Below are 25,051 nucleotides of genomic sequence, written 5' to 3'. Positions count from 1 at the left end.
CATTAAAATACACACAAACTAAAGTGGATGAAAAAGAAAACACCTTAAAATATAAGAGCTAATTAAAGCAGAGAAAAATGACTATGTGTAAGAAATTATTGTCAACAGTTCTTGCAAAAACATTGGGGAAAAACAGTTGTCTACCAAAACCTGATTAGCGGTGGCTTTACAACACTGTTGTGAACTCATAAGACAATTTCATAAGCCCCCCTAAGTTGACAGTAAGGGTTTTAGGCTTCGAAAACGTGAATACTTTCTAGTTAAAGCATCATACCGCCGAAAATATGAACGTCCACGAATTGCTTTATTGAAAAGTAGTTAAATTTAATTCACCTGGAACTAATATTTCAAAAGTATGACTGAGTGTATTGTGCCTTCAAACCATTTTATTAGAAACAAACATTTATGTGGTAGCTTCTTCGACACTACGGAGTGCCTCAGAAGATAGTCAACATCACACGGAGTTCTTATGATGGATTGAATTGTAAAATCCTTCATTGAAGATAGTTCAAAAACTCACTTGAAATAAAGACCAGTGTCAGTCAAGGTTGCTTGTTCTCAACCTTTCTCTTCCTCTTGGTGAACGACCGCAAAATGAAGACGTCAAAATCTAAGGGAAACATGGGATACAGTGGACAGCTAGAATGCAGCTGGACGATTTAGACTACGCGAATGGTCTGGCTCCTCAATCACACATGCAACAACAAATGCAGGAGAAGACGACCAGTGTAGCAGCAACCTCAGAAGCAGTAGGTCTCAACAAACAGAAACAGAAAATTTAAAACAATTAGTCCCTTTGATAAATTTCGATAATGATATTAGAAGACGAGAAAAAGCAGGATTTCTCCGATACAATACAACATGCACCAATCAAACCACATTTGACGGAGAAGCTTTGGAGGATGTAAAAACGTCTACATATCTGGGCAGCATCATTGATGAACACGGTGGATCTGATACAAACAGTTTTACTGTATGGGGTGGAGACTTAGAGAACTACATGTGTCTATGAACAGTTGTATACACGAAATACGTCTTATGTTCTTTTGGATATTTTTCGGTTCACTTATCGAAAAAAAGTGCAGAACTCACCATTTGTCATCTTATAGAGACTTCGTCGTGCCATCTTCGCTCTCGATCTGTAGTCTTCGACCCTTACTGATTATACCAACAAACATCGACTTTTCAAATTCTGACTAAGACTGATCAATAGCTTCGGACGATGAAATCACTCCTTTTCACCGTTATACTTTTGTACTTACAGTCAGTCTGTTAAACACGGATACAACTAGAATTCGACACTCATGAACAGAATCTATCAAGGACATTTCCTGACTTTCTACTTTGAACGTCCTAGTAATTTGTTATTACTTGTAGAATTATGGTCTACTATGATATTAGTGCTGCTCCAATAAGACCTAATCCTTAAATTGTACATTTTTCATGATGTAGCTGCCTAATCTGTAGGATCTTACGTGGAAGTCACATCATTATCTACCTCGACTCATTCGTATCGTAACAATCACCAATACATGATGGAAAACAAGCTTGGACTAGAGATAGAACAATATATGTAATATGAATAAAAGATATAAGGTAATGTTCAACAGGGACCACGTCTGCAAGACCAAGTCATCCAATCAACTCGAACTAATTCAATTCATTGTTCCCGCCTTATATATCGTTGGATTTTTTTCCGCATTAAATAGTGAATATCCATTTTCCAAGCTGTTTCGTGTTCAGCTTTGGGAATTGTATGTTTATGGCCCGATGCCCCTACATACTTGTTAATTCCCGTTTCTGCATCCTTTTTTCCATTTATCTTACAGCTCGCCAATACCCAGAGGATTTTTCGTGCCAGTAGGTAACGCTCGTGCTATTGATAAAAGAAACCAGACAAGTAGCGAATAGGTCTTTATTTAGATCTTCGCGCAGTCACAGCCGAGCGTGGGATTACCTCTTCAGACAAACAAAGCCTCTCAATATTCAATATAAGATTATAGGAAAGGAAGTGAATGAATACTTAAGCTCTACTGTTTTGATATATGCTTATTTGTTTGAGGTGAACTCTTAACCAATCAATGCAAGCTGTTACATTAGCTTCCGTATGAACGCCGGTTCAATTAACCTATCTGTCAAAAACACCTTAGTTCTGTTTTAGCAGCCCAAGGGAGAATTATCAACTCGCTCACTGTTTGACTTCCAATCAAGGACCTAACTCGTCAGGAATCGACTTTAGTCCATGGATGTCTCTACATTTGCTAGCTTGTCACCTTATTTTGTAGCGTATAATTTTTTCTACAACTATCGCTGACGGTTCGCTATGTGCTCGCAAGAGAAAAAGTGTGGGAAAATGAAACAAGAATATCTGAGGAAGTGCCGCGAGAGGGCTATTCAACACCATGTTGGTAAGATTCAATTTTTCCATTCTTTTTCCGGCTATCAGGTGTTTACACACCTGCCTCTTGAGCTTCCCTCAAGTAAAAAATAAAGAAGAATCTACATCTGAGATAATGATGAAAACCAACCAAACCTGAAGAACTACTCCATTCCTGCATAAATTATGAGGCACAAAAGTGAAATACATACGTTATGAACTATCGAGCAATCGCATTGTCCTCCAGTAAAAAGACCACTATGCCGCCCGTAATATTAACATTCCGCAGTCAATGAAGTTTGCCTTATCTTTGGGTCTATTTGTAGAACAGCGCTCAGACTGGCTGTTCGAATTTTGGTGGACACGGAGAGTCCAGCTAGGGGAGTTGGAAAACTCTGAGTTCAAACCAATGATGCACATGGGCTCCAGGATCCTGAGGGAACAAATGGCGTATGAACCGATTATTGGTCACTGGCTAGCAAGGGACAGCATCTCCTTACGTTACTACACTGCCTTATGGATCGGAACTTTAGGTCAAAGGTTCAGGTGGTGCCCCCTCAAGAAAAACACCTGCTTTGATCCGTGCACCTGAGCAGTATCACAGACCACACACAAATCAAGTGACTTGTGTGACGCATATATGTTCGGTGCCCCTTTATACCGATATTTATTTGTTAAAGTAAATGAGTAAAAACCAGGCATATGTAAAACACGCTTCTTTGTCTTTTACCATCATTAATGTTTAGACACTCCAGAAGGATATAAAATTACGGTTCCCGGAGGCTCTCAAATTTAGGCGGATTCATTTTCAGCCGTCGGTTGCACGTCGCAACGCAACCTTCATAGAGTGCCGATTCTAATATTACTAACATTATTTATATTTATATGTGGGAAGTGTCATCCTTTGATTCTATGACCAGTGTGCCTTGAAACATATCAGACTAACAGAGTAACTTGCTACAGTGAAGACTGCACCACCTGTAACGATTTGATATCACCTGTAAACTGGCACAACGCACGCAACATATTGTTATTTGAGAACAAATCATTACTGTCATTAATATTACAGTAAGGCCGACCTAGAATTATGTTCACTATCTTAAAGTAACACGTCGTTTATTCTCTATCCATTTCATTCCTGATGGACTATCAAATTGTCGCTTTGTCCACCAGTAAAAGGACCTCTAGGCCTCCCGTATCTTTAAGTTTCTTTGTGGTACAGTGGGTAAACTGACTAAAGTTATCCGAAATTCAATGTTCGCTCAAGGTCTCACCTATAAGAGTCTTTGTAATAAACAGAGCGATTCGTGAACGTGCTCACAAAGAACAACTGAAAATATACTCGGAATGGAAAACAAATTATATTCAGTTCACGGTAGAATATATTCAAGATAATTCCTAAGCTTCATATGTCAGTCGTTCTGATAACCGTTGTTAGGTAACTCCGAACAATTTACAAACGTCGTAAGATAATAAGAAATGTTGGTCGAGGATTGTAATCGTACTGCACAGATCACAAGCACACATGGCGAATGCAAACAGAAATGCGAATGGTGGGGAAAGTGAACGAAATCTGAGGAGTTAATCAGTAGGATTTGTGAAGTAAGTATATTAAGCAATCGAATGAGTCATCCAGAAATTTAGATAGCCAACAGTTAAGGTAGTTGTAGGAATATATGTGTAGGTTGTAACAGGCAACCAAGCACATACGTTTATAGAAGCACGGGTATATTAGCGTGACCATATGAGCAGGTTTCACCAACAAAATTGACAATGTTTGTTGAAAAGGTTGATTAAACGACTATGAAACTAAACATGTGTAAACTAAAGTACAGCTCGGGATGCTATATGATGTGAAGGAGGTTTGAGTTTAGAACCTGCACATTACGGAGTTTTAAACATTATGTGTTACAGTAATAAGATCTTATGTGTATTTGTATATGTATGCTAATGTGAGGAAACTCCGTGTGCATATATGCTTTGCGGTAGTATTTGTTTATTTTCATTTATATGTTACGCCTATACCTTTGCACACAGTATTCACGTATATATTCACAGATACCTGTGGGTAATTGAACCTACGTCAAAAGGGCTAAAAAGGACCAGGCGTCACCGCCCAAATTGAAAATCCAAGGTGTTGTATGGAAATCAACTACTGATTTGATCTCACAGTCTAACCCCAAGAATGTCCGTTTAGTCATCAAAGAGCCTAGGATTCAGAAACGTGCTTCGACCTCCAAACAACAAGGTGCTGAACCTGAACGCACCAGAAAACCTAGAAAACAAAACCGGTCCGTGATGACTCTCATAATCATAAACCTCAAAGACAACCCTGACCTTCCTCTCAGTTTACAGGACAAAAATGACAGGATGCACTGAAGAGAATTGAACAAGAAACTTGAAATTCCAAGATTAGAGCCTATAACGGTCACACGGCTCATTCGGGGAAAGGAATCTAAGCATCAAAATCACCCGAGGCTACTTCGTGCAACACTTAAGAATGAGACCGACTTTCTGAAATCCGATGGGAATGTAAGAATACTGCCCGACGTACCGTATTCTGAGCGCAATCTCGTCCGGAACATCCCCAAAGAATCTCGCGAGCAGTTTCTCCGTGGAAGGAATATAATTGTGCAAGGTGTACCGGAAAACACGGACTCTAATCAAGCAAACTCCGATATCAGGGAATGGAACTTCATTAAACAGTCCTTGAGGCTCAAAACCATACTGACTCAACACGTGACGAGACTAGCCAAGAAGGACGGTGACTCCAGACCCCGACCAATGAGGATAACCTTCCCATCCTCCCATATGGCGGCTTCAACTCTGGAAGCACTTCGTACCGACAGACGTTGGTTGCCAACTGGGATCCATATGCACCCGGATAGGCCACATGACGCCAGGATCAAGCACAAAAGCAAGTTGGAGCTGACGACCTCACTTGTGGACTGTCCTGATGATAAAAAGCGTGTAAAGGACAGGGCCTACCGACTCGGCAAACTTCATATAGGTAGGCTACCTGTCCATTCACGTAAGGCTCACATAGACAAACAGGAAGAGGCCCACACGTTTCAAATTGAAAGCATAAACTGGTTATACATGGTCGCCCTGAGTTTACCAAATAAAATGGATGAGCTACGTGAACTTAGCGATGCTACTAGTGCTCATCTAATAGGAATATCTGAATCTTGGATATCTTATGGCTTTATGAACCAGGAGCTAGCAATACCTGGGATGTCTTTGTTTCGCAACGACAGAAAAACAGAAATTGAGGTGGAGTAGCCGTATACATACGATCGTGCTTGGAGATACACCAAGTTCATAACCTCGAGTTTACCAATCTTGAAGAATCCATATGGTGCTTTGTAAGATTGTCTACTATTTCGAGGTGCCTAGTCGGAGTCATCTATAGGAAGCCCACTGTCGACATCGAGTAGTACAGTGGTATGCTGAAAGGACTATCCCGCTTTACGCGTTTCGGTTTCACTGATATCCTCATTCTAGAGGACTTCAATCTCCCCAGAGTCAATTTTGCGGAAAATACGTATATTGGAGGTGAAAACTCAACTGAAGCTCGGTTCTTCAGCTTCATCGAGGACTTGGGATTATACGAAAGTGTAAAGTCGGCAACTCGTTGGAGAAACAGTCAGACATCGCGCTTAGACTGATATGCGATGGTATAAATGACTATTTACTGTCCTTAAGTTTATTCTCAACTCAACAGCATGGTTTCAGGAAGGGTTACTCTTGTATAACCAACCTACTGACTGCGGTGAACAGATGGATAAGCATCCTCGATTGCAAGGGGAAGGTTGATATCATCTACCTAGATTTCTCAAAAGCTTTTGATAAGGTTAACCATACACGTCTTATCAATAAGCTCAAACGATTGGGTATCAAACCACCTCTAATAGATTGGCGCACTTCATACCTGAAAAATCGACATTTTAAGGTCAGGGTTAATTTCACTTTATCTCAGGCTATGGAATATCCTAATGGGGTGCCCCAGGGCTCAGTACTAGGACCTCTTCTCTTCTTGGTCTACATAAATGATCTTCCTCAACAGGTAACGTCAGAATTGTTACTTTTTGCTAATGGTGTTAAGCTTTGGAGAGAGATACGCAATCAAGACGATATACAGGCGCTTCAGGAGGATCTGACTCTACTCCAAAGTTGAGCAGATGCTAACGAACTTACCTTTAACACTTCAAAGTGTAAAGTAGTCCATTTGCGACATGTCGCAGACTGCAGTTATAAGTTAGGAAACTCCTCTCTAGTAGTATCCCGAGTCGAAAAAGATTTAGGAGTCCTGGTGCCCCATGATTTAAAGTCTTATGATGACTGTAACAAAAATGCCTTTTGAGCAAACTTTGCACTGGTAACATTGAAGCGCATTTTTGACCAGTTTGACGGAAGAACTTTCCATATAATCTTCAATAGTTTCATCCGTCTTCACTTAGAGTACGGAAATATAGTATTTCCTCCCTCGCTTCAAAAGGATAAGGACACTCTGGAGCGTATCCAACGGCGAGCCACGAAATTAGTTCGGGGACTCAAATTTAAAGATTACGAAGAGCGCCTCCAATCACTCAACCTTAACCATTAGAGTATAGACGTCTTAGAGGTGACGTTCTAATGGCTTACAGTATGCTTGACACTTCTGGAAATCCTCTCAAACACCTACTTAAGCTTAGTTCGAACACTAGCCTAGGAGGTAACACCCAGAAACTGGAGACACAACATAGCAAAACGGAGTGTAGACATAACTTCTACTCCTTAAGAGTTGAAACTCGCTGCGGGCCGAGCTAGTTCAAGCGACTTCCCAGGAGTCCTTCAAGAGGCAACTTGACCTATTCTTAAGGACCTGTAGCGTGGCGTCGAGTTGAGATTAACTATGAACACCGCTACCAAGAAACACGTGCCAAATAAATCAGAAGGCGAAGGTTGAACGTAACCAAATAGATCCATAAAATCCCCGAGAAGCCAAATACCAGAAGGCAATTAATGGACCAAGTCGATGTTTATTTGCTGGCGATCTCGTGGCATCGAAAGGATACCGAGATCGTGCCAGGATACAAGCTTGGTTACAGAACGTAACCGAATTCGCACGAAGTTACAATCAAAAGTGCAAGTATAAGAATGGAAGCACAAAATAGCTGTCATTAGCACAGTCAAACAAAAGCATATTAAAACAAGCACTGGTACAGTTGGTTATAATAATAATTGTTTTTATTAAACCAGTCGTGTTCTCGTGATAAATGTGAGTCACTACAGGAGCCCCCGCTAGAAAGGGTTTACACTTTCGATAAATAGCGGTTTAAATCGTGGGACTGATCGGCTGACGAGCGATTGTAGGACGGAAAGAATTGGCGAACAGGAAAGCGATCGTTGATCGTCGAGTTGCCAACGAGGGTCGTTTTCGGAGAACGGTACCAGGAGCGATGTGCTGTATGTATTGCTTGAGTTGGCATGCTACTCGAGAGTGGTTTGTATCCAGAATCTGAAGATGGCGTTCGTAGGGGTCCGGACCAGAAACTCTGCAGACGAAGGACGAAACCACGTTGAGCCGATGAACCAGAAGCGACCATAACGACAAAGTTCGAGACCAAGCGTATGCCAAGCATTCGAAACCAATATATCGACTGAGTGCGTTGACAAGAGCGTGGGTGGCCAGTCCAGCTTTCGCCAAAGTTGACTGAAGTCGATGGAACCAAACGGAGATGGTCGAAGGCGTGGGCTCAGGAAACAAAAAGAAAATCAAAAAAGAGAAGAGTGTAGCACGCGTGTAGTATATGAATAACCCTACACCGTATCGTTTGTTAACTGTGCGGCTAGTCGCGGAAGCGTACGGGCAACCGTACTCGGCGACCGGAACGTGAGACGGCAGTCTCGTTCGTATCGCGTGAGCCTGCAACCTCATCCGAGGTCAGAGGCAGCGTGGTCTGCTGATCTGGACGTGAGACTATCGTCTCGTCCGTAGACGGTGCAGATGACGCGTGCTGTTGACCGGGACGTGAGAATGAGGTCTCAGATGTATCTAGCGTGGGACCTGAAGATGGTTTGAGGATCCCGCTAGTAGGTTTGCTAGGTCTAGCATTGAATCTCAGGTTATCAGATAGGGCACTGTCATCGACGTGTGCTGGTTTGAGACGATCAATGCTGACGACCTCGACGCGTCCATATCGATCAACCTTGAAGGTCTTTTCGTGACGAGCGATCACGTGAAAAGGGCCTTCGTAAGGTTGTTGCCAAGGTTTGCGTACCGAATCTACTCGTACAAAAACATGTGAACAGGTAGATAACTCTCGAGAGAGAGCGACCTGTCGATGTTGTATTCGAGTTGACACCGGAGACAGCGTTCGCATAAATGCAGACAGTCGATGGACGTAGTCTGATTTACCGAAATTAGGTCTGCTCCGTGGTGTGAATTCTCCGGGCAGACGCAATGTCGTGCCGTATACCAGTACGGCGGCGGAACATTGTATATCTGCCTTCAGGCTCGTTTGGATACCTAAGAGGACGAGCGATAAGGTTTCGTTCCAGTTGTCGTTCTCGTGTGCTCGTAGAGCACTTTTAAGTTGGCAATGAAACCGTTCAACTTAACCATTTGATGCTGGGAGGTAGACGTTAATGCTTATGCGAATGCATTCCGTACCAAGCAGCCGGGTCAGCGAGGAGAATAGTTCATAGGGGAAAATTTCTCGAATAAAGCGTGGAATTCATCGTCATGCGAATAATAAGTGACAAGGATTCGGTACACATACATGTGAGTCTATTACATTAATACTATTCTTATCGTTATCCGTCATGTCGCGAATATTATATATTAAAAAATATGAAAATATACGACAGACGTGAATAGATAAATCATAGACTCACCGAATTGGCTTCTTTGGAAGATTTGACCAGAAGTTGAGGCGTGTTCCAAACTTTGGGATCACCAATTGTAGCGTGGCGTCGAGTTGAGATTAACTATGAACACCGCTACCAAGAAACACGTGCCAGGTAAATCAGAAGGCGGAGGTTGGACGTAACCAGGTTTATTTCGTTGGCGATCTCGTGGTATTGAACGAATACCGAGATCGTGCCAAGGAATGGTACAAGTGGAAGCAGAAGACAGGAGTATGTACGAACAGTACCAAAAACAGCGGAACAATGATGGAAGGTAATGGAAGCACAAAATGGCTATAATTAGCACAGTCAAACAAAAGCACATTAAAACAAGCACTGGTACAGTTGGTTATAATAATAATTGTTTTTATTAAACCAGTCGTGTTCTCGTGATAAATGTGAGTCACTACAGACCAAGGACAGCGTCATACTATGATTTGCCAATTTCTTTTTCCTCTTTTATTGTTAACATACCTAGGTTCCTGCCTGGAGGATTTGGTGATCCCCTGCTACTATACACGGAAGCTTGTTAAGCGAAAGCTTCTTCTATTCCGTCCACAACCATTTGAACCACTTGAACCATTAGTTCTCTGAACATCAGTTCATCCGTGGACAACATGCTCTAGACCCCTTGTTTTGACGTGTGGTAAATCAGCTATTATTATTATTGTTATCCAAAAACAGATTATTAAACAACAGTACTTAAATTTCTATCTATGGTTATTCAGGCTAATAACGTAAGGTTGTGAACGTCTACAGATGCGCGCTGTTCGAGTTGGCGTAACGGTCTTCAGGCAGTCTTGTTGGACTTTCTCCTATAACCTGCGCGATAGGTCTTGTCGTCTCGGTCAACCTCTATCTTCATAATTGCTCCAACTGTAATATACTTTCACTTCCTTAAAAACGTGAGACTTGTGGATAAGCTAGTGGATCCACGCAAAGTTGCTTTTCTAGGACGGTCAAAGGTAACTGCAATTTTGAGTGTCTGTTAGATCCTTTTCTCATATACCATGCAACCATCTATCTTTATTATTTTTCTCTTTTGAAACTTTTGTCTCGGGTGCCTCTCTAAGTTGTTTCGCTTTAGTTTAATATTATAGTTTTTGGACAAACCAATCGGATAAAAGGTAAAAGGTCTTTTGTTTTGACACGAAGGTCATTTATTTATTTCGTCAAATAGGGTTTTGGCACTTTAGCTGAATTCAGTTCGTGACGAAAACCCTAAATCTAACCCCTAACCATCAACTGTAAATCCTAATTTTCATACAACTCACTTGCTATAACCATCATTTTGTCTTATGTAATAGATGGACATTCTGAAGGTCACGTTGTCTCCTCTCTAGTGTCGTCCATAAATTATAGCCTCACTGAACCCTGATAAGATGCAGTCTTCCGGCACCACTGAGCAACAGTGCCAGGATGTTTTACATGCATTTCCTCCCTCTGAATGCAAATCGTTGCTTGAGGGTTTACCTGCGTCCACACCTGGACTGAGGATAGGATTTTCAACAAACAGGACTGCCATCTGTGTATTCTAAGTCAACAAGTGAACCTGATAGGACGTCGATGCCCGAAAATTCAGTTGACAAGAGCGTTATTTCCAGCAGTAGGTCTATGATGAAATTAAACAGATAGCGGATAGCCTTGCCAGACACTACTTGAGGTTGCAAAATCAGAGGACAGTTCGCCATAATCTTTGATGGATTAATAGTGTTCGAGTAAAGAGCATTCGCAAGGTTTATATACTTCTGAGGTACACCTTTAAATGACAGACTGCCACAGAATCTCGTGGTCTACCGAGTCAAATGCTGCTTTTAAGTTAAGAAAGACCGTTGTCGGACGCCGATAAGCATGCCTGTTATCTAGGACCTGACGAATGATGAACATGTGGTCGATGCAGCCACGACCAGGTCTAAAGCCAGCTTGATTCTCTCGTGTTTGCAGTTCACGAGTCTTAGGCGTCTGACAATTATCGAGGCTAGTATTTTAGATACTATATTAGTTAAACTAATCCCTCTATGGTTATCACGTGATGATTTTGACCCCTTATATGTTGGGACAATAAGTGATTATGACCAGTCAGATGGGATTACATCCAGTTCCCATATTTGAGCTAAAGTACTAGTCAAACTAATCGCTAAAACTGGACCACCATCCTTTAAGATCTCTGGAGCTAATCCATCTGGGCCAGCTGCTCTTCCTTTTTTCAAATTGCTATAGTTTTGTGAACTTCAATTGGAGTCGGGGGTCCTACTTCAACGTTCCATTCAAGCTGTTTGGAAATGATGGGTAGTTTTAGAGTAGTTGAAGGCCAGCTGAACTGTCCCTTAGTGTTCCGCCCATCGTTCTAAACGTATGGGCTGAGAGCAGATAATATTGTCGTCTTTTTTGCGAGATCGTCTCACGTACACTTGACTTATTAATTCCAGTTTCTTTTATTAGTCTGTAGAGCTGTCTTGCGTTACCTATAGCCGCCGCCTTTTCTATCTTTTTTTGCTTTCGTTGCCCACCACTGCTCACGGTCGTTCCATAGACTTTTGCTTAACCTAGATCTGATTTGTTGTCGTTATTCATCGTGTTCAAAGCCTGATGGAATGAGTTTACGAGAATCCATCAGTGCAATAGACTTAGTAGAAATCCATTGGTTTTCCATAACTCTGGTTCAAATCACTGATAGATATCGCTACTGTTCCTACAGCTGTTTGTATATCTTTCCAATCAACATCTGGGTCAGCCTCGTTTCCAGAAATACCTAAGTGTTACCTCAGTCGTTCCTAGGATCTGCTTTCGGCTTTCTCGTCACTGAGTTCAACTCTAATGGGCCTCTTAACGTGGTTTTTCTGCGTCCAGTGAGGTGCAAGCAAATGCATGCTCGTATTAAAGCATGACTAGAGTCTAAACACGTACTCCAGAACGAGTGGAAGTCTTCTATAGAGCCCCTCCAACGATGACTGATGGCAATATGGTCTATTTGAGTCCATCGTTGGTTTGGTGCAGAAGGTCGCCATGTTAGACAATGTTCATCCTTATGCCTAAAATTATTCTTTGCTAAAAATAAACGATTGTCGGAGCACAGTTGCGGCAGACGATCACCACTATTTGTTCGCTGAGCCGGAATATCAAAATTCCCACCTAAATGTCTTTCTGCTTGGTTCAAGCCAACTACCTGGGCATTAAAGTCATCTGCTACTAGTACTACGTCTGAGCGTTTAGCTTTCTGAACAGGTTCAGAAGGCATTCTGTAAAGTTGGTCTTTCGCTTCGTCCGGGCTTCAGTCACTGGGAGCGTAGGCATGAACGTCGGAAAAGCAACGAGTGTCTCTATCTCTTCGAGTTCTTACGGAGCCGTTTAACCGAACAGCACATAGGCGACTATTGACGGGGATTCATTCTAATAGTTCTTGTTCTGCCCTCGTGCTTAGTGCTACGCCTACGGCCGCCAGATACACGGAGGGTGTATCTCGTCGGCTCCCCGTTTTGGCGCGGTGAGGTCAAGGGAATAACTACACTAGGGTCTTGTGTGTGTTTCGGAGACACAGCATACATCAATGGTACAAGATTCTAGGGTCCTAGCCAAGGAGGCCTGCTGGCCGTTTTGACATTGGGTGCATACGTTGAAGACTCCGGTGTGTAGTTTGGAGCGAGGTTTCAGTAGACCTGGGACAGTGTTTTGAGCTCTAAAATCGTTGGCTATGGTGACACTTGAGGGGGAAGCCAAAAGAGGAAGTTTAGAGTTGAAAGCCGAGGCAGGAGGAATAATAGGAATTGAAGAAGGAGATTGATTATGAATACAGCGATTTTGAGTGCTGTTAGAGGTATGTCGGTGGTTTTTACTTCCCGGTTGCCCATACCATGGAAGGTTTTTTAGAGGTACCTGAAAAGGAATTTGGGTTAGAGGTGGTCTTAGTGACCTGAGAGCATGAGCGCAGTGCCCAAGGGACAACTGCTTGAGGTTGGTCACACACGACCTTTTATGAGTAGTTTTTGTGTTAGCTCCGTACTTGTTGAGACCTTAACGTCAGAGACGGACATCCGTGAAATGAGATGAGGTGTGCACTTTTAAGTTCGACCTTTTCTAACCCCACCCCTCTGTCGTGGTAGTTTTCTGAAGGAAACACCTTACTGCTGTCACACCTCTGTACAGTCAGCAGTATGACTTCGCCCTCGGACCATGGTTTTTTGCTTTTAGTCTTACCGTTCTTCAACCAACCTGTCTGGTATGGTAGGACCTTGAGGAACGATTGTTCCAGCCAGTATAGCTCGATGGGTTCACCATTATAGATGATCCCGACCACCACGTCAAAGTAGCAGCAACGGTTCTAGCTGCGAAATAACCTAGAGAATGTCTCGTACCAAGGTAAGAGTGCAGATGAGTTGGAAGGTCTTAATATAGATAGTTTCACAAGGAACAATCTTAGGTCCACTTCTGTTCTTGGTCTTTATTAACGATCTGTTAGATAAAACTAGTTCGGGAGAGGACGCAAAACTGGAGGTCCATAAAAAAAGAAAAGGCTTAGCTCGAGCTTCAAAAGAACCTTACAACTATAGTAAAGTAAGGATTAGACAACAGATTAAAACTTAATTTATCGGAATGTCATACCATGAACATTCTGCCTCGTTTGACATAGAACACACACACTCAATGTAGATTTTCTCCTGATTTTCTACTCAGAGAGTGATCTCGGATTTGCAACCATAGAGAACTTAGACACTAGTTCAAAGTACACAGGGTATGCAGCTAAGGCAAACATAACTCTCCACTTTATGCAGAGACAACTTGGAGTGGTCACCCCAAAGTTCTCCCTAACACTGTTCTAAAGGTACTCACGGTCCCACTTTTAAGTCCACAATGTTGTCGGGGTATGAATCTCTTAGACCAAGTACAGAGATGGGCAACTAATTAGGTGATAGGACTGAGACATAAATCTTACTAGGACAGACTTCAGCACCTGGAATTATTCTCTCTGAGCTACAGGAGAGTTAATCTAACGATGGCACACAACATTTTAAGTTCTTCAAGCCACCCCAACACGAGCATCATATTACCAGAATATCATCACAATGCTCCTTGAGGCAACCCTCGAATGATTGCACATTGAAGGACGAACACTACGTCTTCTTACACATTGTCATTTAAGTAAACTAATTATTTATTCTTGAAATAGTAATCTCTTATCACTCTAATTATCACTTAATTATTTTCACATTGCAACTAACTAACCTCCTACCTGGTTTTGTGATAGCTGCTGGTATCCAGAAACCCTACTGCCTTGAAATAAACGCACTTTCTCAACTACAAGATACACAAGTCCAAACCGACTGGAATTAGTGGAGTCGAGTGGTTGAACTACCACCCATCGGATATAACCAAATACCTGAAACCGTACCAAAACAACAAGAAGCAAGCCCTAAGAAATTTATCAGTTTATACAAGCTCGTGACAAAGATATTGAGTATTGAAAAAATGGTCTCAAAGGTGAGCAATGTTCATTTGGTAAGGAGTTGTTAATTATGAAAAATAGGCGAATACGAAAACTCAGTTTGTGAGTAACTATGGTATATTTCTCAAGGCGCTGAAGATGCAATCTGTATTTGACGACAAAAACGACTTTTTGGATGTCGTGTATTGGTTTAGGCAAGTTTTTGCCATTATAGTCGGTGTTGTCTGGGGTGTAGCCTCGTTTACGGGTTTTGTAGCAATCCTCATGTTTTTTGTAACAAACATATGCTTTGTCTATGCATACGCTGCAATTTATCAACGTGTTGATGAGGATGAATATGGTGGATATGGGGAGATCATTAAAGAAGGTTTAATGACAGCTTTTGCATGCTTTATGGTATCCTGGATACTCACTTATGATTGCGCTCACGGTGTAAACAGCACAACTTGGTAGTTTATCGATACTGTATTTGTAATATATGTTACTGGTTTTGTACATCCCGATATTTTTTATAGAATATATTGCGTAGTTCCTAAACGTGTTCTTTTTTTGACGAAATCAGCTAAAATGTTTACTAAGTTTGTTCTGTTTAGGCAATGGCCACTCAGTGCGCTATGTATCGCATCAAAAAGCTCGAACATAGTACATCAGATACTGGGACCTCGTGCTACAAAGCTACAGATGGATCTCTATGTTTCTGTACAGTAATAGACTTTAACCACAGTCACGAATCTGGTCTTGATTTAGAATGCTGCCCACTTCATTCGCTTTTTAATATACAGTGCGAGCCCATTGTTCTGAAAAGCAATTCGCGCTTTCTCATTCTTCTGGGTAATTCTCCCGACACTACACAATTTAAAAAACAGCCAAATTCGAAACAGCTTTCTTTAAGAAGTGTGGTAGAGAATATCCTCTTTAATTGTACAGCCGGGGACGTGTTCAATGTAGATATAGAATCCGTTGAGAGAGGCGAAAAACACAAAGATCCTACAGTGAGCCAAATCTATATTCTGTTTTCATTTTTGTGTATATTCTCATGTTTTCTTACCTATTATAAGAAGAATTTTTAATAATTTTAAAGAGTGCATTATTTGCAAATAAAGTAGACAGTTTTCTTACTCAGTTTGTGACTTGCGTAGTTTCAATACGTCCTTATCAGATGTAAAACAATCATATTTATCAATTCTGAATTACCAACAGTTTGTTGGCTTTCCCGAAATTCTATGAGCCGTATAATGAATTGATATCTGGATCATATTAACGATATCCATTTTGTTTTGTGGAGTCCAGAAATACCCCTCATCAATATTAATTTTGTTTGACAATGCGTGGGTGTTTAATCAGTGTTCATTTTGGATTATTCAACTAGTGTCTTGTCCAGACAGGTTAAACTTTGAATCTATGTAATCACGATAAATGGGTTGGAAACATTTTTGCATAAAAAACCAACTTGAATCACTTGACCCATGATCAAGCACCTCTATCTTCCGCTTTTTGTGGTCATATATCTCGGTCGTAAAGCAGTGTGAAACAAGCCTCAACTGAATATAATATACTGACTAATTTGTAAATAGCTAAATATATTTGGTCACAGATAGGATGTTGATACATTGGTAAATAATTCCGCTACGTGTGTAAGTTTCCTCACTTTCCATATTTCTTGAGGGTTATATATTATTGTGTGCTCAATGTGCGTATGTAGTTATAATGTAGACAATCGTTTATTAACCTCTAGTTAAACTTTATCATGTAATTATCCCTATCGTTGGCATCTTTAGTCGGAGTAGATTAAACAGATTTTAAGCTAAGGAAAATTGGTTCAGTGAAGACTTCTCTTTTCGGGGAATTTATTCTCAAAGCTATACAATCGCAAATATATATACATGTTATTCAGGATGATAATAAAACACTAGTGGTAATAAAATTCTGTTAAATATGGTAACAGTGAAGTTGAATAAACAAAGGTATTAAAACTTTTCTTCAGGGAAACTAATAATAGTTTTATTGCTAAGTGCTCGAGCGGGGAAATTATAATTGAGAAAGGATGGCCCAGCGTTACAAGATATAATCTTGAAATCGAGATGAAATATAATCAGGAAGATCATAGGAACAGAAGTAAACCTGTTGGGAGTAAAAGGTCTATAGAGAAGATAGAAGGGATATCTGATGGCTGTGAAGGAAGAAAATTATGAGCCATTAAGACCATGGTAGAAGTTATACCAGTTCCAGTTTGGTCCACTTTATATTATTCAATGCTTTGCATGTGCATGTCAGTTCTCATCACCAGGTTTTTGAATCTTCAAAGCACCTCGTTTAATGCAAAGGAGATCAAAAAATACCTTTGGAGAGATAAGATTAGTGGCAGCAATTTATAGCAGAAAGATGGGGACGAAAAACATTTAACAAGATGTCACTATGTGTTTCTGAACGAATATCACTTCTTGGAATCTGATTTTGAAGATGATCGCTTGTTTGTGATGGGAAAATGAACTGACAGTTCTGTGTAATTACAGCGTAAAAGATCTACTTAAAGTTACCATACTTTGTTTTCAAAATGTTTCGTGTGTTCCTTGAGTAACGTAACCACCTGCAGTTTGAATTAATAAGGCTAAATAGTAACTATAATTTTAAGACAAACCTATCCTAACGATATGCCATTTAAGTTGGGGACGTTATATCTTTTCAAACCTCATTTGCTTTAAATGTCTAGAAGCCTTTCCAACTAGGCGATTAGATCAAATTTGTTCAGTGACAGGAATGTCATTATGTCGATATTGGAAGGGATTAAAGATAGGAATTTTAAATAGGTTTTAAAACGGTTAAGATGAGAAACTTTGTTAATATCCATATCTCAGTGAATGTTCCTTGGTCATCGAAAAGTATGATTTTCCTATGTTCTTGAAAAGGAAACGAGTTTACTATTTTTTGATGGCTATTTAGTCCACTTAAAAAGGGATAACGACTGTATGAAATATTTTGTTTTTTTTTTCATTGTAAAATAGATTGTTTGAATCAGTTGAAACTGATCAAACAGCAGCTGCTCACAAAACCCACTTATATTAACTCAAGGCCTTTTTTCACAAATAAGCTGATATCATGTGACAACACGGCTAACCAGAAAATTTAGTTACTTTTGTACTCAATAAAATCAAATCTTTATGTATAAAACTTATGGTAAAATGATAATTGCCTTAGGTTTACAGATAGTGTTTATTAATTGATATGCAATCATGTCTCGATGTCATTAACGCATAATGTTTTAAAGAATTATTCTTCTGAAGGGGTTTTGGTGGAGATTGTAGTAATTTCAATAGTTGAGGTCATGAGTCAATTTAAGCTAAGCCACTATGGAAAACCTGGAAGCACTGGACGGCCGTTTCTTCCTATTGTGGGACTCCTCAGCAGTGCGCACCCATGACCCCGCATCGAGGGATCCGAACCCAGGACCTATCAGTCTCGCACGCGAGCACTTGACCACCAGAACGCTGAACCAGCATCCAGCGGTGTTAATGTCTAGCTTCAAGAGGTATATCCTAGAGTTTTAGTGAGAAGCAGTGACCAGTGGATTCAACCGGGTCAGTTGTGAAATATTAACTCACCAATTGTTTTATTGTCTCATTTTAAAGTTGTTACATTGTTCCATTGTTCCCTCTCATGATATACTGTATTTGGGGAATGAAAAGAAATTGAATATGACTCGTTCTGGTAAACATAATCAAGTGTATTGATCAAAATATAGGCCAGAAACTCGCGAACAATCCCTAGTGAGTGTATATGCATAATATCTCAGTGGATGTGCCATACAATAAAGTCACAAATTCGGTTGTGTAAAGTGTACATAATTAATCGGAATCTTAAGAACATCCATGTAAAAGGTAGTATCCACTGTTCTTCTCTCAGTAAGAAATCCAGTGGGCTACATTATATATGTCAAAATCATTAATGGTTAGGATTGGCTATTTTTTGAGCAGACAGGTCTATAGCGAGTAACTAAGATGCAATTAAAATAGTTCAGCATCTCCACAACATTGTATTTGGAGGGATATATAGTTTCACACACCTTAAATAAAAGTATTAACGTTTACTAAATAATAGTAGAACGAACAACAACACCTATCATTAGAAATCGTAACGTGTTAAGGCAATGGTTAACATGTACCTTTAAAGATATTTTGAACTACAAGAACGAAGATAAAACATGTATTGCCATAAATGGGAATTTAGTAAAATATAGTTTTTATAATCTCCATTTTTGTATATTTGACAGACTAATATATAGTTTGTATTTCGGTTTACTATTTACTTGTTAGTAACCATTATGTTTTATTCGGAGTAAAAAGAAGTTGAATGGTAAATTGCAGAAATATTTCATATGATCGTTTAATAACTATTTCTTATTGCTGTTAGACATTAGATAACTTTTTAGAGTGTTTTCATATATTTTATTCATTTAGGAGTATCATCTATCATTACGCGTTGACTATGTACTTGTTCCACCGATCTGTGGCGATCCTACTATGAATGTTAATGCTAAAATATTAGAATCGGATTTAAGAGAAAATACTACAGTTGACTGGAATCCTGATTTAACAATTCAATGGTTATATCGAGCTTGGTATTTAAAAGAAAGAGGTTCTTGGTTGGTAAATCATCATTTGAAATGTGTAACATTACACTTGAACAATTCAAATAGTAATAATAACAGAGAGGAATTATTCAAATACATTTGGTCATCAGCTTTTGCATGTTATTCCAGAGCTTTACAGCTTGTTTCATTAGCTTATTGGGCTGAAAAAACATGTGTAAATGATGTTTTACCAATGGGAACTGACGAAAATGGATATGATTGTACAAAAAATAAAACTAACACAAATAATAATATACACTGGATTCAAGTGGTATCAGGTGAAAAATCCATAACTTGTAATAACGGTGAAAAATTGAACAGTTCAGACTACAAAGATTGGGATCGTTTTGGGGATATTGATCACAAAACTATGTTTCCATTACAATGTAAACCTTTACGCTTGATGTTTATGTAAGTTTTTGAATTGATTTTCGTTCGACTGTACTTTTTTTTGTGAGGTATACTGTTCACGTAACTTGTGAAGTAATGCTTTTTTAGAGTCAGTTTTTGACACTTTATTAAATTCATAAGCTGCTGATCAATTTCACATACTCAATACGTAAGTTAACTAATAGTCGATGTAATTCATTTACGAAGTATAGGTGTACTTACTTGAATTTAACTCTCACCCTATGTAGGCCTGTTATACTAACCGATTGTCTAAACATAAGTAGGTAAGACGCCGTTCAATCTTGCGATTTTGCTGGTTAAAAACCGAGTGTTTTAAAAACTTAACTGCAGCTTCATCATAATCAAAGCTTAGTATCAGAAGCCTTCATGGTTTGATGGCAAAGTCACACTTTCGACTGTACAGGGGTGTGACGACGGTAAGATGTTTCCTCTAAACAACCAACATCTGGGGCGACACTGTCTTTCCACATCGGAAGAAAGAGGTTATAAAAAGTCGGTCTATGGATATTTCGCACCTCACCTTAAACCATAGATTTGCATCCTCCGCGCTAAGGCCTTATAAGTATATAGCTAACATGTAAAACAGCTAACAGAAAGGCGGCGCGTAACCAGCCTCAAGCAGTTTTCCCTTGAGCACTACGGTCACTCTCTCAAGTCATTTGCATCGACCTAACCTAGTTTACTTTTTCATATCGTTCAAGAAGGAGTATCCGTCCACGGTATGGGGAACCGGAGTATGACAATCGCCTTTAACAGCACTCGGGATCGTCTTGTTCAACATCAAATATAATCTTCACTACTTAATATTTCTTTCATCAGAAGTCAGTAAGACACAGGCCCGTAATTCTGTTCACTTTACTCAGTATTAGAAACCAATGAATTAATTAATGAAACATGTAAATAGCTAGATATCACCAACTTCGATATCTGGGTATTGTTAACCAAGTAAGAGTGATCTAGATGCCTAGTAGTTACCTCTGTTATTTGGGACAGAGATCACCGGTTGCTTAGATTCTACTATTACTCATTAACCATTTGTAGGTTATTCAGTTGATGTTTTGTATAAATAAAATTGTGATCGAATGTTTGGCTAATATTGTGAAACATTTATATGACAAATATATTATTTTGTTTAATCTAGATTAACATTGAACACCATCATTCAATACTCATAAATGTGAATTCTCAATTTACGAAGCACATTTATCATAATAATGAAGACTCAATAAGTGATGAAGAAACATGACTTTATCACCAGTTTATTTTCTTAATTTACCCACCACTATTGTACAAGAAACAGTTCGTTGTTTTTCTAATTGACTTATCAGCTTTCATTTGAAAATAAGTATGTAATCTGTTGTACACTAGTATAGCAACAAAGTTTATTTAACACCATGAAGAGAATGATTTTTTTTCTTCTAAAAGGGAAACCAACTGAAATTTGAACTGAAATTTTAAAGTTCACATAATGACTGAGTTGGAAAGTCTTACTTTTGATAATAAGTGGTTCACTACTCATTTATGTTTTACAAATAGTTTAGGCCACCCTACTAAAGCATTTCCTTATCTTTAGTAAAGTAATAGTCATTCTATTCCAGTACATCATATTCATAGTCGAATATAAATAAGTACGTATTTTTGCACTAGACTTTGAGATATATTTGTTACGTGAGAGGACTGTCACTTGATCCTCTTTTATAATGGTTAAAATTTAGATGTTTAAACTACTAAACCATAACATTAATATAGTATGGTATCTGATCAACGTAAACTATCAACTTTAGACCAAAGTAACACATTCCGACTATTCTTGTAGTTATAATTCTTCAAATTTGTCAAACAACTTACATTTCTCTATCCGAAATCTTGTTGTCAATCTCAGCAACCCTTATTTGGTAGGTTAATCACATTCAATAATTAATTCCTTATTATAATAACTTGCATTATTTCACTATACTTAGCACAGTTATCCTTTTTTAAAAAACACCTTTAGTGTTTATTTCTATAATACGTCCATTTTATAAGTTATGGGCTCTCAAAGCGCTGATTGATTGACATAAGAGTAAGGTAGAAGAAAACTTGAGGTAAACAAACCAAGTAATGTCATTAGTCCATGAAATCATGAACCGTTGAACGAAGTCGTATTGACAAACGTAGACTACGTGGATATGATCCACCTAATGGCCAGGATCAGTGGCTGAAGACTCTGAATGTTATGGATCGAAATTATTTGCAATGACGTAGATGCATTCATTTTCTTTATCTTCAACTAAATCTTAATTCTCAGTAATTCTTCATGCATTGTTTCATTTCTTTCCTATATGTTATGGGTGTTTCTTCTTTCTTATGATCACTGACACCATTATTATTCCAACTTTGTTATTCATTTCATTAATTTCGTCACGCCATGCTGATGTATCATGGTAAGTTGGACCTAGTTACTCTTAGTCATTCTCTACACTGAAAACTGTTTTATAGCCTATGATGATTATCGATTTAATAACTTTCAAACAAAAATAATTATAACTAATGACGAGTTTTAGTTACATAATATTGGTTTATGAAAAGGATTGAATGTTTCAATGAATAGCAGAAATCAAACCTAGTTTTAAAAAATCATTCGTAACGTACATCGTTACGTCCTAATCATGAAAAATGAGAAGTTCCTCTCATTCCTTACATAGATAGGTTTTAAATAATTCAACATATTTAATTGTCTTTTCATGTTTTTTTTCCGCAGCCTCCTTTCAAATGTTGCTTTATGTCAATTGAAAGTTGGATCTAATGAATATTGTGCTCGAAATTGTTCACATGCTTTATATCTTCTTTCATGTCAAATAGATTCTTCTATATATTCATCAACTAATGATTATTATCATCAAGATATCATTAATACATCATTATTTTCACAAGAAAAACTTCAATTCTATTGGGATAATTTTGAAATATCTTATCAAGATATACATAAAGTACTATTTCGTCGTGCTCAATCTTATTTTAATCAAGGTAAAATGGATGAAGCTAAATTTGATTTGGAAATCTGCGTTGAATTAATGAAAAGTCAGTTATTAACATTGCAAAATAAAGACCATAAGGAGAAGACTATAGAAAATAATAATAATAATAATAATAATAATAATAATAATAATGAACAAGAAAAGGAGGAAAAGGATACGGAGAGCAACAACACTTGTAAACAAATTAAAGCAGCTTTACAGGCTAGTGAAAACCTTTTAGTCAAAGTGATTGATCGTATAAAACGTGATCAAGATGAATTACTCTCTCGTATTAGGAAACGAACACATGTAAATGAATGAAACGATATGTTTTATTGTATGTTTTATAAAATTTATTAATTCAGTGAATAATTATACTTCATATATTATTAAAGAAATCATCTTCGTATCAGTTGTTTGATAATTTGCATCATAGATTCATTCAAAGCTTTATCCGGGTTTTTCGAAACAATCAAATAAGCAGTATTGAAGTTAGATACATATTTACTAGGTAGCAATGATGATATATCGATTGGTGAAGCTGTACAACTTCATTGGTTAAGATGACTATGACATACATTATATTTGCTCGTCTTCTGTCTACCCCAAAGTGCAATGATGACTATCTTGGGATCATTTTGGATAAAAGCTGGTTGCGGACAAACTAAAATGTTCCGTCAGTTTAACAAATAATTGTCTGTTACTCTGAGGTATTTTGGTTGATAGAAACGTTTTGTTTGAAACCCTTCAGATAACTGGTGTCAGTAGTTGTAAACATTTGTTGACATGGCTTAGAGTTATTTACCGTAGTTTAGTTGGATTTACTTTATCTCCCCATAAATCTTGAGTTTTAAAGCAAGTATATAAATTGTATTCCTTTATTTCATCCCTTCTTTTCGAAATAAATTCTATATATATTTAGTCTTGCTGTAACTGATACTGCTACTACTTCCACTTCTTTGATACCCTGTTAATTTCATTGCTTTGTACTAGTGTGAGATGTGATAACGATAACCTATACACATCTGTACCACATTCTTTGTTGATTACGATGGACTGACTGACTGATACCTTACGATCACTGGAAACAAAGTAGGTGGAGGAGAATTCCTATCCAATCATCGTAAGTTGATTGGTTTAATTATCAAGATATTGTTATACTAATAATATGACCCTAGTAAGCATAAGAAGTATCTTTATATGATAGTTAGTTTATTCATACTTTCTTTGTAAGTTCATTATTATTGAGATTAGAAAGGAATACCATTTTTCAAAAAGAATTTTCACTTCAAACCTTCGCTACCTACCTGGTCATTTTTTATCTTAAGACCGAGTTGTTATAACGCTCGGTTTTGCTTCGTCTGATGTTATAACGGTTGGATTTGCACGTTTACACGTATGGGACGTTAATTTACCTTAAACATATATCTACACTAGATTCCCCCTCACTGTCTATTCTACAGGACTTTAACACAACTCAGATCAAGAACACGTGATTAGCCTGACCACAACGTAAATATATTTCCACACTAAAAACCCAATACGATCCAACAACAATGAATAGCCAATAATAAGTGAGTCATAATAATAATAATAATAATAATAATAATAATAATAATAACAATAAGGATAGGGGAATATATAACTCATCTGACACCTGTCCAACTATCTACATGTCTGACTAGAGAGACAACCAATCATTCTCGCCCACACATCACGAATACAACAGTTTGAAGTGAATTGCAGTCCATTGTAGGTTTCTAACCTATTAACTTTGTTGAGTCAGGAAGTATCAATGAAAATGTCAAAGTTTGGAAGTTATTCTCTGAGAGCTCAGTATATATGCTTATAATAATGTGCAACACTTTTATCTCTTCCTTGGTAGAAATAACTTCAGTAAAAGATTTCACTGATTATTATTTTCTATATTCAATTTGTTTATTGTTCCTCATCTCCCCCCCCTATTTCTTTCTTAAATATACACTTCATTGTCCAATTATTTGAACACTTATTACGTAATCTTGTAACTTTTTATGAGTGTTATTGACCTATATCCTATTATGAAACATTAATTCAAGTCTTTATTATTCTTATCACAACTAGTACACCTTTCATTACATGATCAATTTGTACTCTTTACTTATTATGTTTAGTTATGTAATGTATTCCACTGTTATCAATGTCTCATAAACTGCCTTAATTAATTTAATAATTTCGTTTATGCATATCAATACATTACTGTATGTTAGTCTATATTAGCCTGATGAGGATCTAATTGAAAACAATATTATATATATATATATATATAT

At 38.3% G+C, this 25,051-nt stretch overlaps 2 protein-coding genes across 3 annotated transcripts; one reads left to right on the top strand and one right to left on the bottom strand.

Moving 5' to 3' along the window:
- Positions 1–7,348: 7,348 nt before the first annotated feature.
- On the bottom strand, positions 7,349–9,542 carry MS3_00004429 (uncharacterized protein). Its single transcript, XM_051212341.1, has one exon. The coding sequence runs from the start codon at positions 8,295–8,297 to the stop codon at positions 7,695–7,697; it is 603 nt and encodes a 200-aa protein (XP_051072517.1). The 5' UTR covers positions 8,298–9,542; the 3' UTR covers positions 7,349–7,694.
- Positions 9,543–9,745: 203 nt separating this feature from the next.
- MS3_00004428 (uncharacterized protein) lies at positions 9,746–25,008 on the top strand (the record flags this gene model as incomplete). Of its 2 annotated transcripts, XM_051212340.1 has the most annotated exons (6): positions 9,746–9,914; positions 9,953–10,233; positions 14,511–14,743; positions 14,790–15,700; positions 19,163–19,746; positions 22,487–25,008. In XM_051212340.1, the coding sequence occupies 3 exons, from the start codon at positions 15,305–15,307 to the stop codon at positions 23,061–23,063; spliced, it is 1,557 nt and encodes a 518-aa protein (XP_051072516.1). The 2 variants fall into 2 exon arrangements, with proteins under 2 accessions (XP_051072516.1, XP_035587116.2); XM_035733434.2 differs by lacking the exons at positions 9,746–9,914; positions 9,953–10,233; positions 14,511–14,743 and having other exon boundaries at positions 14,790–15,140; positions 15,302–15,700; positions 22,487–23,063.
- Positions 25,009–25,051: the final 43 nt, after the last annotated feature.

Source organism: Schistosoma haematobium, chromosome ZW (genome assembly GCF_000699445.3).
Source record: "Schistosoma haematobium chromosome ZW, whole genome shotgun sequence".
Lineage (NCBI taxonomy): Eukaryota > Metazoa > Platyhelminthes > Trematoda > Strigeidida > Schistosomatidae > Schistosoma > Schistosoma haematobium.
This window is presented reverse-complemented; position numbering and strand designations above follow the sequence as displayed.